Below are 16824 nucleotides of genomic sequence, written 5' to 3' on the forward strand. Positions count from 1 at the left end.
GCCTGGGGTGAAATCTCATGGTAGGGCCATGATTTTGAACCAACATTGTCGGCTGCAGAGGTATCTTCATAGAAACAGCTCCAGTGTCTCCTACAAGTTAGCCCCAAACACTGGGTAGCAGAGAAAGCCCAGTGGTTGGGGAAAGCTTATCACTCCAATAACAGTCTTTAGGGAGGCCAGTGTGGACAGATAGAGGGGATGCAGGATGGAAGGCCTCATGGTGCCTGCAGCCACTTTCATAGCGGTGGCAGCTTCCTCATCAATACCTCATGACCTTCTCCCAGCCTTCTGCTTCCCTGACTGACAGGCAGGGACAAACTGGAGTCCAGATTTCTCATCTAACCAATCATAGAATCATAGAAAATTACAGTTGGAAGAGATCTCAGGAAGTCATCTAGTCCAATCCCCTGCTCAAAGCAGGACCACCCCAAACTAGATCATCTCAGCCAAGGCTTTGTCTGGCCAGGTCTTAAAAACCTTCAAGGATGGAAATTCCACAATATCTCTGCGTAACCTGTTCCAGTGCTTTACCACCCTTCTAGTGAGAAAAAAATTCCTAATATCTAACCTAAACTTCCCTTGCTGCAACTTGAGACCGTTGCTCCTTGTTCTGTCATCGGCCACCAGTGAGAACAGTCCAGTTCCATCCTCTTTCAAACCTCCCCTCATGTAGTTGAAGGCTGCTATCAAATCCCACCTCAGTCTTCTCTTCTCTACACTAAATAAGCCCAGTTCCCATAGCCTAGTCTTTTAAGTCATGTCCCCCAGCCTCCTCGCCATTTTTGTTGCCCTCCGCTGGACTCTCTCCAATTTGTCCACATCCTTATTGTAGTTGGGGGCCCAAAACTGGACACAGTACTCCAGATGTGGCCTCACTAGGGCTGAATAGAGGGGAATAATCACTTCCCTCGATTTGCTTGCAGCAGTCCCACCAATGTAACCCAGTATGCTGGTAGCCTTCTTGGCAACAAGGGCACACTCAGTCATGACAGGCAATTTTCTTGGGGGCCACCACTGGCCATGTAGATGAGATCCATGTAGATGAACAAACAATACTTTCCTTTGATAGCAACCCCCCACATGCATACACCATTGGCCATGTGGATAAGATCCATGTAGATGAACAAATTATACTTTCCCCCACATGCACACCCCCCTCCTACTCCCCCACTCCCAAGCATGGGGAACAGTGTTTTTAACTGTCCCCAGCCAGCAGCTGCTATGCAAAAGGGGCATTTGCCTGCCTGGCTGTGGAAATAACTGGATGACAGCAGTTCATCTCCAAAGAGAAATGGCAACAAGCTAAATAAACAGTTTTCTCTCTACCCAGTCCAACCTGCGGAGAGCCACAGATTGTCCTGGTCACATGAACATGCTGCCAGGGTCAGTTTTCTGCTGCAGTAAATGGTTAACCTGCTAGCTGATCTCTTGGAGCTGATCTCACCTAAGCAGAAAATGTGGCTTATAGGTTTCTTTTATGTATGGAAGGCCGGTCCTATTCCACCCATTAGGGGTCTGTGGGTTTAAGAGCATTCTGTTGCACCCTACTCCACTCCTGAAAAATGGTTACTTTTGTATGTGCCTTCAACCTGAATCACAAGGAGTGGCAAAGAGGAAGAGGAGGAGGATGAAGAGGACCTACCACACTTTTGTTATATTCCTTACTTAACAAAGAATACTGAGACTTTTCTCCAGGCCTAAAACACCAGGCTGTTTTATTCAGCAACAAACAACACCTCACTGAGAAGATAAAAATAACTCTGGAACAACAGGGGGTGAAGTTCTAGCTCTCAAGCTCCATCCTATAATAATGACTAACAATTTAATGCTATAATAAGTGCCCAATTACTGCATTCCTCCCCTCTTAATTTACAACCCGGACATAATCTTTCAAATAACTAGGAGCTCTCCATTCTCTGGCTGGATAGCGCCACTCCTCAGGAACAGGCTTCTCCTCTGGCCCGGGGAGTATATGTCTGTCTCCAGCATCTCTGACCTCCTGACTAGGAGAGTTTGTGGATAGTTCCTCATTACTGCACCCGAAATTCTCAGTCATTCTACCCGATTCTGGGTCCTCCAAAAACCCCTCCTTCTCAGGCAATTGCTCTAGTCCCCCAGGTAGGCTGGTTCAGAAACAGATGTGGTCCTGATGTCATCTCACCATTTGGCCATTACTGACTCCAATTTTAAAAGATAAGAGTCCCGTTTGTTCTTGGATCCTGCCTGGAATGCAAGTGGGTTGGCGGGTACTGAAATTTTTGTGTAGACAGGATCACACCCACACCAAAACTCTTTCTTTAGCGTGATAATCATGGTTGTGTTTTTGAAGGGTCTGTTTTTTCTGCACTTCTTCCTCCATATTGGGATACAGTAAATCCAAATGAGTCCTGATCCTCCTTCCCATTAATAGCTGGGCAGTCAAACTCTAGTTTAATTGAAACCAAAGGCAAACATCCCATTTAATGAGACCAGGAGCTGATGCCAAGAACAGCCATTGGGGTGGAAGGCTCATGCCCAACTCTGAGTGTTTGGCTTTCTCCTGGTGCCATACATGGTGTCATCACAAAAGTCGTTTCACCACACTTCACTCATTATGCAGGGATCCAGGTTTCAGTTTGCCATGGAAAAAGGGGGATTTTCTCATTTAAAGGAGGAAACCATGGGAAACAGTGGGTTTCCCTTTGCAGGCTGGCTTCCTTTCATTGTGCAAGAGGCTGCTTGAGGCTGGGGCTGTGGGATGCAGGGGACACTACATGCATGTGTTTGAGTGCGCACGTGCATGTTGCAGGCAGGCAGCAGTGGAAAGAAGCTTCCTCCAGGTAAGTCTTGGGGAGGGGTGGGGGGCATATGTGTCCCCAGATTTCTGTGCCCACAGTGGGACATGGGGCTGCAGCCAGGCCAGACCAGCTCCAGGCAGGAGCTTCCTCTGCAGCCCAACAAAGTGGGACTTGGTGTGGGAGAGAGCACTGCACCACCATGGCTGCCAAAGTGAGGTGCTAAAGCAGTGGTGCAGAGTTGTGCCCCCTGCTGCTGCCATAGCAGGGCTACTGGGGCTGTGGCTTGGGAGTGAGGGGCACCAGCATGGGTAGGGACAGAAGTAGGGCATTGGCATATCAGTGCTGTTCAGTGCCACAAAGCAGTGTCGGGGGACAGCCGCAGCTGGACCTGTATCCTGGTGAGCAAAGATAAAACAACCAAAATCAAATGTCAACATTTATAGGTATTTAGAATGTATTTTATTATAATGATTGAGGCACTGGTAGGCTTAGAAACTGCCTTAAAATTGTAAATATATCAATCAAACATTGTGTTCAACTGATACTTACATATACAGTGGCATTTCATTTTAAATGTGGAAAAATGTGAATTTGGGGTTTTCTTAGAGAATCTGGGATTTTTTTATCAGACAAATTGCAATTTTTAAACAGATAAAACCAGGATCCCGGTCAGCTTTCAGTGGGTGTGTCTACATGTGCCATTAATGCACAGCAATAAACTCCAGAGCTTTTTCCTTTGGAATTTGTTGCTCCCAGTGTGTCATTTACATGTGCACCTGGACTGCAGCACACTGAGCCAGGTCAGAGCAGCCTGGTCTGGCAGGGTCCTGGGGGTCAGCTTGCCAGCCCAGGGCTGCTCCAACTAGGCTCAGTGTGCTGTGGAGGGGCTAGCTGGGGCATGAGGATACTGTGCGGGCCGGGCCGGAACCCGGGCCCTTTCGTCGCGCTGCACGCGGGCTGTGGCCGGCAGCCCGGGCAGGCTGGGTCGGAGAGGGCGGGCGCCGAGCTAGAATTAGGCACAGACACTTAACGGTTGATTTTAAGATTGTTTTCTTACACCGAGATGGTCGCGGTGCAGGCTGAAAAACTTGCTTGAGTTGCGGTTACAACAGAAAACACGAACAATCACGTGGAGTTTGCTAGGCTCCACGCAGCCAGAACTCCGGATGTCCAGGACAAGGGCGCCTCAAATAGAAAATTCATCGATACGTCTTATAGAAAGTTACCGCTCGAAGACGGGAAGAGGTGGGCGGTGGATCAGGCTGCCAAACTCCTCTGAGCAACACACAGGGTTTCTATTACCCTGCCGCGCACACCCAGAGTCCCCACGAGATGGATGCGAAGTCCTTTTCGGCTTGGGCGGAAACTGCTCAAGCCTCTTATACGGCTAGCAGGCCAATCGCTAGCCGCCACGTGGGAATAATTTAGAACTAGCCAATAGCGGGACACGAATTTGCATGCGAAGAGCGGGAACTCCTTTGCACCGTGCATTTCTGTGTTGCAAAGAAAATGCACCCTGCAAAGACAGCTGCAAAGTGGCGGGAACTCTCCTTTGCACGCGGGTTCTCCACGCAGCAGAACTCCACCGTGCAATGAAGCTGTAAACCCACGGGGATAATTCTTAGTGCCGAAGCACACACAAAAAATCAGACCTTTGGGTCATGACAGATACTTTAGCATGGGGCTAGATGGCAGGTAGCCCCGACACTGAAGCACTCTCATGCCCCAGCCAGTCCTGTCAGCATCTACATGTGCGCTGCTGTGTATTTACAAGTACTACCCTGCTGTGGAGTTTATTAGTTTCCTGCGCCCTAATAGGGGTGGCATGTGTAGATGTTGAGACATTACTGTGGAGCTAATTAGTCAGCTCTGCAGTAAATGTCTCAGGTAGATGTGTCCAGTTAGTGGTGTTTTGATACTTTTTCTGCAGGAAGTGAAACTGTTTCTTTGTTTTTCTCAGAAATCAGGTGACCAAACATAATGTGCCTGATTGGCTACAAAAACTAACAACCCCCCCCCCCCCCCAAAACAGGTTGAAAGGAAGTTGAGCTGCTTGTTTTCTTTGAAGGTTTCCCTTGCCCACCTGCTTTTCCTCCCCACTTGCTCTGCCCCTCATAAGAGCATCCTGGTCCTAGTCTGCTCTCCCATTTGCTTGACTTCATTCAGACTAGGATAGAAAGCAGCGTCTCCAGTCTTCATTTGGACCTTGGACAGCTTTTCATTGCAGCAGGACAAAGGTAGTTTCGCTTCTTTGAAGGGACAGGTATCCTGTGCTATGTATGTGAGCTTCATATAATAGCTAATATTCTTCAATAACTTCCATGCAAGGGGCTTTAACCAACCCCGCACGCCAACTATAGATCAGGAAAGCTGAGGTATTAGCAGATTCTGGTGGCAGGATGGACTGAACTATTTTTTTTTGATGCTTATAGATGAATGCTTGATCTAAAACTGATCCATCACTGTGAACAGGTTCATTCTCACTCTGGCTTAACCTATACAGAATCCAGCTGAATTATTGGGGTGGAATGACACGCGTTTAATGACTCATAAATTGGATTCAGATTTGGACTTTGGTTACATCAGTTTTAAATCTAAAGCTGCTCTGTTTCATGACTTGGATAGATTCCTGATTGACTCCAACATAAATGAGATCAGAGCCTAGCCCAGTGCTTCTCAGGGTGTGTCTGCCCTAACGGCCACAGGTGTGACTGCAGCTCTTACTGATATACCTGAACTAGCTTTAAATAAGCTGGCTTGGGTACTAATAGCAGGGTAGCCTGTGGCATCATGGATTCAGTGTAGGCTGCCAAACCCACTTAAGACTTTGGGAAAGTATCCAAGTGCTTAACTCAGGCTTAACCTGCAGCTGGGGCAACCTTTTTATCAGTATCTTAGCCAGGCATTTAAAGCTAACTCATGCGGCATTATGAAAGCTGCAGTTTCACCTCTGGTCTACAGTATGGATACACCCTCCATAACAACGGGCTCGGCTGTGGTGGTTTTTACCCTGCAGTAGATCAGGGTTATCATTGCTTACTTCAGTGGAGTTACTGCAGGTTTAAACCAATGAAACCAAGATCAGAATCTGACCTCCTGGACCCAAGCATGTGACAAAGTAAATGCTGTATAACCATGTGTGTAAGCACAGGGATTATATTTCATGTGCAGGACAGATGGTCCAGTGGTTAGTGTGCTTGGTTTAGGACTTGGGTCCAGCTCAATGATCTTGGGTAGGTCATTGAGAGCCAGATCCTATTCCACTTATTAGGTGCATAAGTAGACTAGGCACCTACGTGCAATCCTGTTCCATGCTGCTCAAACCCCTGAAAATGACTTAATCCAACATGTGGGGTCGGCTTCCCCCTTCTTTTTTTTTTTTTCCCTCAATCGTGAAGGCAAGATGGCGATGTTTTACAGACAGGGGCAGATACAGGATTTGGCAAAGGGGGGTGTGGGTAATTGCACCCTGCGCTCAGCCTCCTCCCCTACCTGCCACCAGTGTGGGTAGACCACACTGAGGGAGCCTCTGGGAACTTTTCGAAAGTCCTCAGAGCAGGTAAGAATCCCACTCACCCCACAGACACTTTCTCCTCCATGCTCAAAGGCACGGTCACCTTGCTCCTCCTTTGCCTGCCACAGTTGCTTTCCCTGCTGTCCTCGGGAAACTTCAGAGCCACTCCTGCTTGCTCTAGACAGGTTGAATGGAGGTTGAGCTCAGTTGGGAGCAGTGATGAGGTAGCAGTGATGGGTGAGGGCATTCCCCTTCTCACGCCTGCTGGGGGACTGGGCAGGATGGGGGAACCTACCACTCCAGCCACAGGATGGGGGAACCCACCACTGCACTGCTGCCACTGTCGCTATTCCCACCTGAGCCTGGCCCCTACAGTCTGGAAGCAGGGGGAGGAGGGTGCAGCTGCACCAGTTCAACCCCTCTGGATCGGTCCCTGGTTACAGAAGTAGATGTATTAATGGATTTTCAGGGACTTGAGCAGGGAGGAACAGAATAACACGCACCTAAGTCCACCTAAGCCATGAACGACGCATGCCCCTGGTGGCTGGGGGGCACGGCGGTGGCGGGAGCATGGCAGTGGTGGCGGGAGCAAGGCAGTGGTAACCAGGGAGTTCCCACAGATGCTGCTGGCGCTGTCGGCGGTGGGGGTGTGTGGGGGGTGGTGGTGAGTGCTGACCAGGGGTCAGTGACCACCTGCAGGTGCTGTTGGTGGCAGGGGGGTAGGGAGGGGTAGTGAGCGTCGACCAGCCACACTGTCAGCAGTGCCTTTTCATAGGGGGTGCACCGTCATTCTCAGGGCACGCGCCTGCACTCGCATGTAGTCCCTACGCATCACCAATGACCTAAGCAAAGGGTAACTAAACAGACTGATGTCAGAATGACAGGATGTTTAAAATAGGGTTCCACCAGGAACTGTCCTGGGACTGGGGCTGTTTAACGTGTTTATTAATAATGCTGGAATAGAGGGCTTCTTGATCAAGTTTGCAGACAACATGAAACTGGGAAGGATCCACGCTGGGGGATAGCAATAGAATGCCAAAGGACACTGCAGTAAGATGAAGTGTAATACAGACAAATGTAAGGTGCTACACCTAGGGAAGAATAACCACATCTACAAATAAAGAATGAGAAATAACTGGCTGGGTAGCAGCATTGCTGAGAAGGGTCTTGGGGTTTGGGTGGATCACACAGAGTGGACATGATTCACCAATATAATGCTGTTGTAGGAAAAGCAAACATAATTTGCTGTATTATCAACCAGCAGACATGGAGCAGTCGGAGCAGGTCCAGAGACAAGCTGCAAAAATGATAAAGGTGCTGGGAGGCAAGCTGTGTAAGGAAACAGTAAGATACTTGGGTATGTTTAGCTTGCAGAAAAGGAGATTAAGACGTGGGACATAATAGCAGTCTTCAGAGATTTGAAAGGCTGCCACGAAGTGGGAGAATAACTGTTCTCTACTGCAGAGGGCAGGGCACAAAACAATGGTTTTAAATTGCAGCTGTGTAGGTTTAAACTAGATTTCAGGAAAAAACCCTTCCTTGCTATTAGAACAGTGAATCATTGGAACAGCTTCCCCAAGGAAGTTGTGGAATCTCCTTCCTTGGACGTTTTCAAGAAGTTTAATGAATATTTGATAGGGATGGTTTAGGAATAGCACTCCTGCATTCGTGCAGAGGGTTGGACCCCGATGCGGGGGTGAGGGGGAGGAGTAGAGCAGGTGTAGAAGTACTTAGGGTGTTCTCTTTCTGGGTACTACAGAATTCATCCTATGCTCAGCTCTAGCATGCAAGATGACTGGGGTATGAGGACAGGACAGGGAGGAAAAGGATTCAAAGCCCATGACTGAAGATGCCTGGCATATGCCAAGCCTAAGTGGATACATTGCCTCAATGACCGCATTACTGGCTAGGGATGTGGCTGCTCATTAATAACCTCCTCTCAACCTTTTCCTCTGGATAAGCTCCACTTCTGCCATGTCTTTCTGCAGCATTTGCTAATACACCATGGACATGACTGAGACCAAGGCTAACAGTGTGTTCAGGGCTGGTCCACCAAACAACCCAAACATCATGCAGATGGGACATGTTGTGTACATGTCCTCTCAGACCAGTAAGAAGAAGGTCTCAGGGCAGAGTGAAGCATATGGGGTAAGTCTGTCCACTTGTTAAATCCACCTGCATGACAGGGCTTTAATAAAACCATGGCCTGACAAGGCCTTAGCTTTTAGCTGTTTTCCCTTTACCCCTCTCCACCTCTTTTTTTTCCTAGTCTACCCAACAATGCCATGTGGCCCAGTCCCTGTGTGGTAGCCTCCACTGTGCTTGCAACAGCTCTCACTACATCAGGGGACTTTAATTATTCTTTTCTGGGCTCCCCCTCCCTCCTCCAGCTGCCACTTCCTGTCCTCACCCCACAGGCTAGGGTGGCATGGCATATGACAGGAAGCTGAGGGTGAGCCCAGGCTGCATGCAGAGGGGGAACTGGCACCATGTGGCGGGGAAATCTTGCCCGCATAGGGGAACGGTGGGGTGGGTTGCCTGCAAAAGCAGATATTGCAGCAGCAGAGGGAGAAATCACGCCCCTGCAACCATTTCCATTGCAGCAGTGGGAGGGGTGCCCATACAAACCCTGGAGCAGGTCGTGGAAGCATCTGTGCAGCATACAGCCTGGTGGCCTTTGGCTTGCCTGGTGTGGCCCGTGCGGTGTGTGGCTTTTAGGGGCATAGAAGTTGGGCAGGCCTGGTCTATAGATCCAAAACTGATGATGATTGTCCATCACATTTTTCAGCATAAAAATGCTTTTCCAGTCTAGAGTGGGTTGTGCACTGCAGGTAATTAAAGTTGGTGATGCTTTGGGTCTTCATTCAGAGTAGATGCCTCTTGCATGTTACAATATTATTATTACTGAACCTTCTCACCTAGTTCTTTCTCTGCAGTCCATGCAGATCATCGTTGCTTTTGTCCACATTGGCCTTGGAGGCATCTTGTTGTACTCTGCAAAGGATTTTGCCCCATTGATCATGACTTACGGGTACCCGTTCTGGGGCAGAGGGCTGGTAAGTGGAAAAGATGGCTTTTTCTGAAACATAGGCATGGCTAGAGGAATGCTAGCTCTGGAGGTAAGAACAATCCAGGGTGGTGGCTTACTGCTGGTTAGATGTTGCAAAGAAATGAGTCCTGGGGACTGATCTTAGATCGTGGGACTCCTTATACAATTGTCATTAAACAGTTATTGGATAAAGTGCATAAACAGTCCTGTGGGTAGGGGCAGAGCCCAGGATTCCCTCTCTTTTAGGGGACTGCCCTCCTCAGTAGGCTACAGAAGCAGGCTCTCTGTCTTGCACTCACGAATCTAGCATTCATTACCATTTCAAATGGAGAGTATACTTAGTTCAGCCTATTTGTTATGTGGATTCAAATTCCTTTGGGGGTCAGGTGAACCTAGAACCCAGTTTACCTGCTTCCCAGGTCATTGTCTTCTCTTCTTCCCCACCTCACTACTCAGCCCTGACAACAAGTCAGTCCTTCTGTGCGCAGGCAATGGCTGTAGTTTAGGTGTAAAAATTAGTTTTCAGCATAAACCTAGGATAGCTAAGACTTCTTGTGTGCCTAAATATTTAGGCAGTTTTGCGTTTTGTTTGTTTTGTTTTCAGTTAATCAATTGGAATTAGAGAGAGATCTAGCTTCCAGGTTATAGAAACACTATATTTTTCATGGGGTTATTTGATAAGTCTTCAAATACCTGAGTCACAGATTCACATTTATAGATTCACATAAGTTTAGGGCTGGAAGGGACCTCATGAGATCATTGGTCCAGCCCCCCTGCTCTGGGCAGGAAAGACTGTTGGGAGTCTTCAAATTACAGCGAGGATGGAGATGAGTTTTTCTCTGTGACTGTAGGGAACAGGACTAGGAGCAATGGCCTCAAGCTGCAGGAGAGAAAATTTAGGTTGGAGATTAGAAAGAGCTTTCTATGGGGGTGGTCTAGCATTGGAATAAGCTACCTACAGAACCTGAAATTTTAAACCTTGCAAGTTTTCATGAGCAGGTTGGATAGACATGAGTCTAGAGCAGGAATTGAATTTATGTCCTAGGAACCATAACAAGATTCCTTACCTGCTCGAGTATTGTGCCCAGTCTCAACCTGATAAGCAGGGATTTGGGTTTTCCATTTCCCGTGGATTTTACCTTTTACTGGAGGCAAACATGGATTTCTCATTTTACCGGAGAAATCCACAGATTTTGCAGTTTTGCAACAAGCTCTCTGCAAGCTGGCAACCTGCAAGGGGCTGGGAGGCAGCAGGAGGGGGATGGTCAGGCAGAGGGCACTATGTCATGGCCCCAAGCAGCCTGGAGAGGAGCCCTGCAGGTAAGAGTGAGAGTGAGTGTGTGTGTGGGGGGGGTTGTGATTGAGGCTCCCAAAGGGAGGGAGGGACAGAGTTTGACGGGCTGGGGCTGCTGCCCAGCTAGAAAGTGCTTGGGGCCTGAGGCCCCAAGATATGGTCACAGGGCCCCAGCAGGGAGTGGGATGGGGCTGTGGGCTGCTCATTCGGAGGTGGGGGGGCTGGATCCCTGCTGCTGCACGCGCTCCCAGAGGGCAGGGAGGACCTGTGCCCCCCAGATCTGTGCACAGGGCACAAGCATGGGCTGCCCGCCTCAGGATCAGGTTCCCACCCTGATGCCCTGCCTGGGGGCCTCTGCAGCGCGGTGGGTGTGACCCAGCACTGCACAGAACTGTGGGGCCGCACAGGAAAGTTGTTTGCCATTGCAAGCTCTGCGCTGCCCTGGTGCGCCTGTGCAGAGGACGGGTTGCCAGGGCAGTGTGGAGCTTGCAGCGACAAGCAGCTTTCCTACATGGCTCCACTGTTCTTTGCAGCACTGGGTGGCACCCACCTGGCTGTGGAGGCCCTGGGAAAGGGCAGCAGGGTGGGAGCCTGCAACATGTGCACAGATCTGGGGGGCACGGGTCCCCCCTGACCCCCTGGGAGTGTGCGCTATGGCGGGGAGCCGGCCCCATTCCCACCCAAGCCCACAGCAGGCAGGCAGTAGTGCGGGGGAACTGGGCTCCACTCCACTGCAGCAGCTTCAGCCTCCTGCCAGGGGTAAGAGGCTGTGGACGCGGGTCCCTGGCCCCATAGCCCTGGTAGCTGGGGGCCCTCTCCAGGAGGGCTGGAGGAGTGGGAGGTGAGGGGCACAAGCAGGTTGGGGGGGCTGGGGGGGAGTGGGGGGCACATCAGGGCCAGGGGCCTGTTGGGGGACGGTTAGGGGAGCAAAGGGCATGAGCAGGGCCACGGGGCTGTGGGGGGATGAGGGGTACCAGCAGGGCCAGGGGGGCTGTGGGGCCCTTTTCATTTTAATCATGTGTTTTGGGTTTTTTTTATCAATTTGTGATTTTTTTATCTGGGAAAATCAAGATCCCTGCTGATAAAGAAAGGAAACAATGTGAAAACAAAAAAAAAAATTTCAGGGCAATAAAACCTATTTTCCTCCAGGCTCTGAGTCAAAGCCTGGAACAGTATTGTGCCAGCTGTGAAGCCCCAGAAACTGGCACAAGAAGCAAGGGGGAATTCCCACTCATATACAGAAAATAATAGGAGTTAGGTTCATAATCCAATGAACCTGCAGGAAGGAATAGATAAAAGGTAAAGAAACATCAATACTATAGTAACATATAGTCAGCACCTACATTTCCCCCTGTTCCTCCAGAGGCAGCCCTAAACAAGTCACCAGAGTGCTCAAACAGCAGCCTGCAGCTGCCCCCAAGTCTGATTTCCAGATCCTTTAGTCCCCAGTCCTGGCTGCCTGATCCCTCTGTATAGGGATCATCCAGTTTCCATGTGTACACCGTTCTCTCTTCCCTTTACTTTAGCCTTAAGCTTCTTCCTCCTTTTTCCCTAATTCTTCTCAGCCCCTGGGGGTTTCTGAGAGTTGTAGTCCAAATTAACAGTCAGTAAAGTTTTGCAGACTGCCTTCTGGTTCTTCCTGCTGTTATGCACATTACATTTACATTACAATATTTTTCTGCCAAGGAGAAAGGAAAGAAAGAACAGAGATGCAAAAGACAGTCCATACGATGTCCTTATAATCATTTTTTTTTATTTGACCTGTTACGCTTCTCATCGCAGACACCTGGTCACTGTCTGAATCATAATACAACAAAGTGGATGGGAACCAGGTTTAGGGTGCAGAGGAATAAATTACTTTCTGTGTACAGGTGAAATAGGATCAGGACAGGAAGAAATACTATAGTCTTAACCCAGGGCACTCTGAAAGGGCTAATTGGTCACTGGAAGGTAATACATAAAGGGCAGATAAGAAAATGTGAATGGGGATGAGAAAGGTGAGTACGTATGCGTGAGGATGGTGTTGTAGATGGCTGGAACATTTGGATAAGTGGAAGGCATTTCTGCATGATCTCTTGATCTTAGAAATAAGAGTTTCCTCTTTTCTTTACAGTTCTTTCTTTCTGGGTTGCTTGCATCGGTGAGTTCCTGTGTTTCCTGTTATCAGGAAATACAACTCTGCAATTTATACATGTGCTTCAGGAGTGTGTGTGTGTATGCGGGGGGTGGGGGGGGGGCAACACTTTAATTAGGGTAGCTCCAAGAGCCACTCTAATTAAAGTGCCCAGAGCATCATGTGTATCAGTGTCCCTGCACTGAAAAATGGTGGCTGGAGCACTTCAAATAAAGCTTGTCAAACCAGCTTTAGTTAAAGTGCTCCCACCACCATATTTCAGCGTTAGCATGCTGATACACATGATGCTGGAGTCTGCTGGAATGTGGTAATAACCATGCTCCAGCAGACTCAATTAATCGTGTCTGCTCCAGTGTGCTGGATTACCATGCATTGGAGCAGCCTCTCTGCATGTGTATAGGTGCCCTAAGCAGGAAATAAATCAAAGTCCCTCTCTGCCAGAGGGTCTTTCTGGGGACTCGGTGGTATCCCATGGAGGAAGAAGCACATGAAGTGCTGTCACCCAGGGAGAGATGGACTGCTTGAGAATTGCACTGGGGTTCATTTGAGACAAGATCCTGTATAAAAACATGCTGAAGTCTGCAATGGGAAAGCCCTCAAAGGCTAGAAAATGCCAAGTTTAAGATTACCCACAGCACCTTAGCTGTGTCCCTTTCTACCCCTTGGTCATTACAGTACCCTCTATTTCCTCTGCAGGGCTTCAGCTGCAGGCTGTTTGGTGGGGCTTATATGAGCTAACTCCCTTCACTATTGATTATCATTCTCTGTTCTACCATAAATGACCCCTCCCCACCTCCTAGCCTCATTGTCTGCAGACCAGACAGACTGTGTGTTGAGTATAGCAGAATATGACAGGATATAATACCCTTCAGGAACCTGGCAGGGTTGGAAGCATCTACCTTGTTTCCAGGGTTCAGAGGCAGCTTGTCTAGGGTAGCATGTCACTGGCTGAGTGAACTGCTTCTGGGTCTAGTAAACTTACTGTGCGAACATGGGCTTGGCAAGGTGTCTTCAAGGGGAGTTCTTTTTCATAAGTTTGGTGGTAATTGCAGTCTGTGTGGTGGCAGATGGATGGCTCAGTCACCGGGAACACTGAGGATACAGCTTTGGCATGTTGCGGACATGGGTAGCCATTGTTATATGTGCCCTCTGTTCAAAAGTCAGTGGGCATACATCCAAGCAGTGATATAACGGTATGCCCCGTGTCTCTTTCTTTCAGGCAGTCAGTAGCCATATATTCAACACCTTCAGTATCCTTGCTGCATTAGCTGGTGGAATACTCTTGGGAATTGATTTGTTTACAATTTCCATCCTAAACATGCGGCAGCTTTCCATCCCGCTTCTGGAAAAAATTGGTTTACCATCCAGCTATTTCTTAGCTGTGCGCTGCGAAGATGGCCTCATCCCTCTGGATTACTGTCGGGCCCTCAGATCTTATGAGACGGTATGTGTCCAGATCCCCACACAGTGCTGTGAACTCTGGTTTAGAACTGATGATGTGTGAAAACTTTGAGGGTGAAGGCATAGGGAATTACTCTCCTTGCAGCCTCCTGTTCTGAGGTATAAGCATGTCAGCAGAATTTACAGAGAACGGGTGCTGCCTGGAATTTGGAAATGTCTTGATTTCATGGATTTCTAGGGTCAGAAAGGACCTATTGTATCACTGATATCCAACCCCTGCTCTGGGCAGGAAAGAGCGCTGGAGTCAAATAACCCCAGCCAGGTGCTTGTCTAATCGCCTTCTGAACACCTCCAAGATAGGGGAAAGTACCACCTCCCTTGGAAGCCCATTCCATATTTTGGCAACCCTCACCATAAAGAATTTTTTCTTAATGTCCAATCTGAATTTACTCTCCTTCAGTTTATGGCTGTTGTTTCTAGAAATCCCAAGGGGCGCCCTGGTAAAACAGAGTATCCCCTATTCCCTGCTGACTCCCCCTGATGAGTTTATAGACAGCCACAAGATCTCTTGCGGAGGCTGAAGAGATTCAGGTCCCTTGATCTGTCTTCATAGGATCTTACCTGCAGGCCCTCAACCATACCATTTGGTGGAGTATTGTTAGGATAATTGTAATAACTACTGATCAGGCTTGCTGAAATTTTGGCAAAGATTTCAAACTTGTTTCTTGTAAGCAAATTACATCTTATTTTTCCCTTCCTCATTGATCCACTTGGGTCTGTGTATGGGCTATGGATTAAACTCTGATTACACTGACTTCAGTGGAGTTCACTCTGGATTAACGTTAGTGGAGATGATCACCAGTTTCAAGTCTAGCCACCCCTAGATCTTAAATGTCATTAACTGTATCCCTTTAACTTATTCTTTGGTGTTGCACAGGGGATGTTGGCCTTGATGTTGATCATCACTGTATTCCAGATAATTTTTTCCTCAAATACTTTCCGCTCTAAGTCGGTAAGAACTTAATATCTTATAACTATTTAGGTCGTCACCTGTCCTGGGGTGGGGTCTGTCTTGGAATTAATGATTAGACAGACTGTGGATGCCCCTCCTTGGTGCCATATTGAATTGCCCTACTGCCTAGACCTATAGCTGGGCGTTTCTGCACCTTAGGCAAAAATGCTGCACAGAGAGAGCAGCTGCAGATGGGATGCCAGCTGTGGTGGCAATGCCAGTGACTGGTTGGGCCAGCACCGTGGGGGCTGCTCTTTCTGCACTCACCTTTAAGTCACCGCCTGGGGCTGGTGCCCCAGTCACCCCTGCCCCCCACATCGTAGTTATGCTACTGCCACTGCCAAATTGGAGTCCAGCCACACACCCCTACCACAATACTGAAACTGTGCCAGGAACCCCACTCCACCAGCATACTCCACCAACATACTGAAATCCCCCTGGATATTCCTCTGTGCCACCATTTTGAAATCCCTACTAGATAGCTCTCTCTGCCATCAGATTGAAACTGTCCTGGGCACCCCACCCCACTGCTATATTGAAACTGTTGAGGGAACCCCTCTCTACCTCCTTATTGAAGCTGCCCCAGCACTCCTTAGGTGGTGGAAAAAGATGGCAGTGATTTTTCTCTATCTTTTCAGGGCAAGAATAAGGTTGCAGGAGATCTCAATTCAGAGAAAGTGCAAGAGTTTTCCTTGATGCCGACAGCATATCAATGAAAACAGGTCCCTCTGAGCCACAACTCACCACAATCAGCTACCACTATACATCCAAGGACAAACTCTAAACAGCTTCTATTAATCAAGAGCACATGTCCCTACTGGAGAGATTTCCTTCAGTCCCGTTCTCCTCCCAGTCACAGATGGGATTCCTCCCTCATTGTCTGTCATATCCGTCCCAGGTGCTGTTTCCATGTTAAACAGAAAGCAAGATTGATAATGACAAGGAGAGGCACTCGCTAGCTTTATCCACCCCCTTGAAAAATGCCTCCTGAGCATCTCTCATGCCTGCTTCCTCAATAGGAGGTTAGAAATGGATCTTGACTTTTCATTTTGCTTGATATGAGTGTACTAGGAAAGACAGGAGTTTACCTTGCAAGCTACAAATGAGCTGGTTTCCCTGATCACTTTGCAGACTTTGAAAGCTATCATGATTCTTTGCTGAGATGGCATAAGGTATGTTCTGCATTGTGTTCCCAGTACATATTGTGTTTCCAGTAATGATCATGGAGAGATTTTATAGCAGAGACAATAAATGTATCAAATGCTTTTTTCCCCATTGCTTATACATTTTAGGGTGATTTATGCAAGGCAGGTTTTTGTTTTTATATCTGCATGACAAAGTGGTTCACCTCCATCTGCGAGTGATAAATATACATTCCCTATTTATAAAACGACCCATGTGGTATTCTGCTGAATGATTCCTTTGCCTACACCGATATGAATAGAAAGACTAAATTTCATGAGAAGATTCCTTGTCTATTTTGATTAATGTTGGTCTGGATTGAGAATGCTATGGGTATTAGTAACGCATAGTAACAAATCTAGTCAGTAATGTTTTAGCTAGACAAATATTTTAAAAAACCTGGAAATTCCAAAATAAGATTAAATTTACAAGAACTCCAACATTCAATGATCCAGAAATCC

At 48.1% G+C, this 16824-nt stretch overlaps 1 protein-coding gene across 2 annotated transcripts; it reads left to right on the top strand.

Moving 5' to 3' along the window:
- Positions 1-4815: 4815 nt before the first annotated feature.
- LOC106737813 (B-lymphocyte antigen CD20) lies at positions 4816-16574 on the top strand. 2 transcript variants are annotated; one of them, XM_014593447.3, is made up of 6 exons: positions 4816-5014; positions 8280-8439; positions 9228-9347; positions 13988-14212; positions 15107-15181; positions 15820-16574. In XM_014593447.3, the coding sequence occupies exons 2-6, from the start codon at positions 8296-8298 to the stop codon at positions 15895-15897; spliced, it is 642 nt and encodes a 213-aa protein (XP_014448933.1). In that variant the 5' UTR covers positions 4816-5014; positions 8280-8295; the 3' UTR covers positions 15898-16574. The 2 variants fall into 2 exon arrangements, with proteins under 2 accessions (XP_014448933.1, XP_019340840.1); XM_019485295.2 differs by lacking the exon at positions 15107-15181.
- The last annotated feature ends 250 nt before the right edge of the window (positions 16575-16824 follow it).

Source organism: Alligator mississippiensis, chromosome 2 (assembly GCF_030867095.1).
Source record: "Alligator mississippiensis isolate rAllMis1 chromosome 2, rAllMis1, whole genome shotgun sequence".
Taxonomy (NCBI): domain Eukaryota; kingdom Metazoa; phylum Chordata; order Crocodylia; family Alligatoridae; genus Alligator; species Alligator mississippiensis.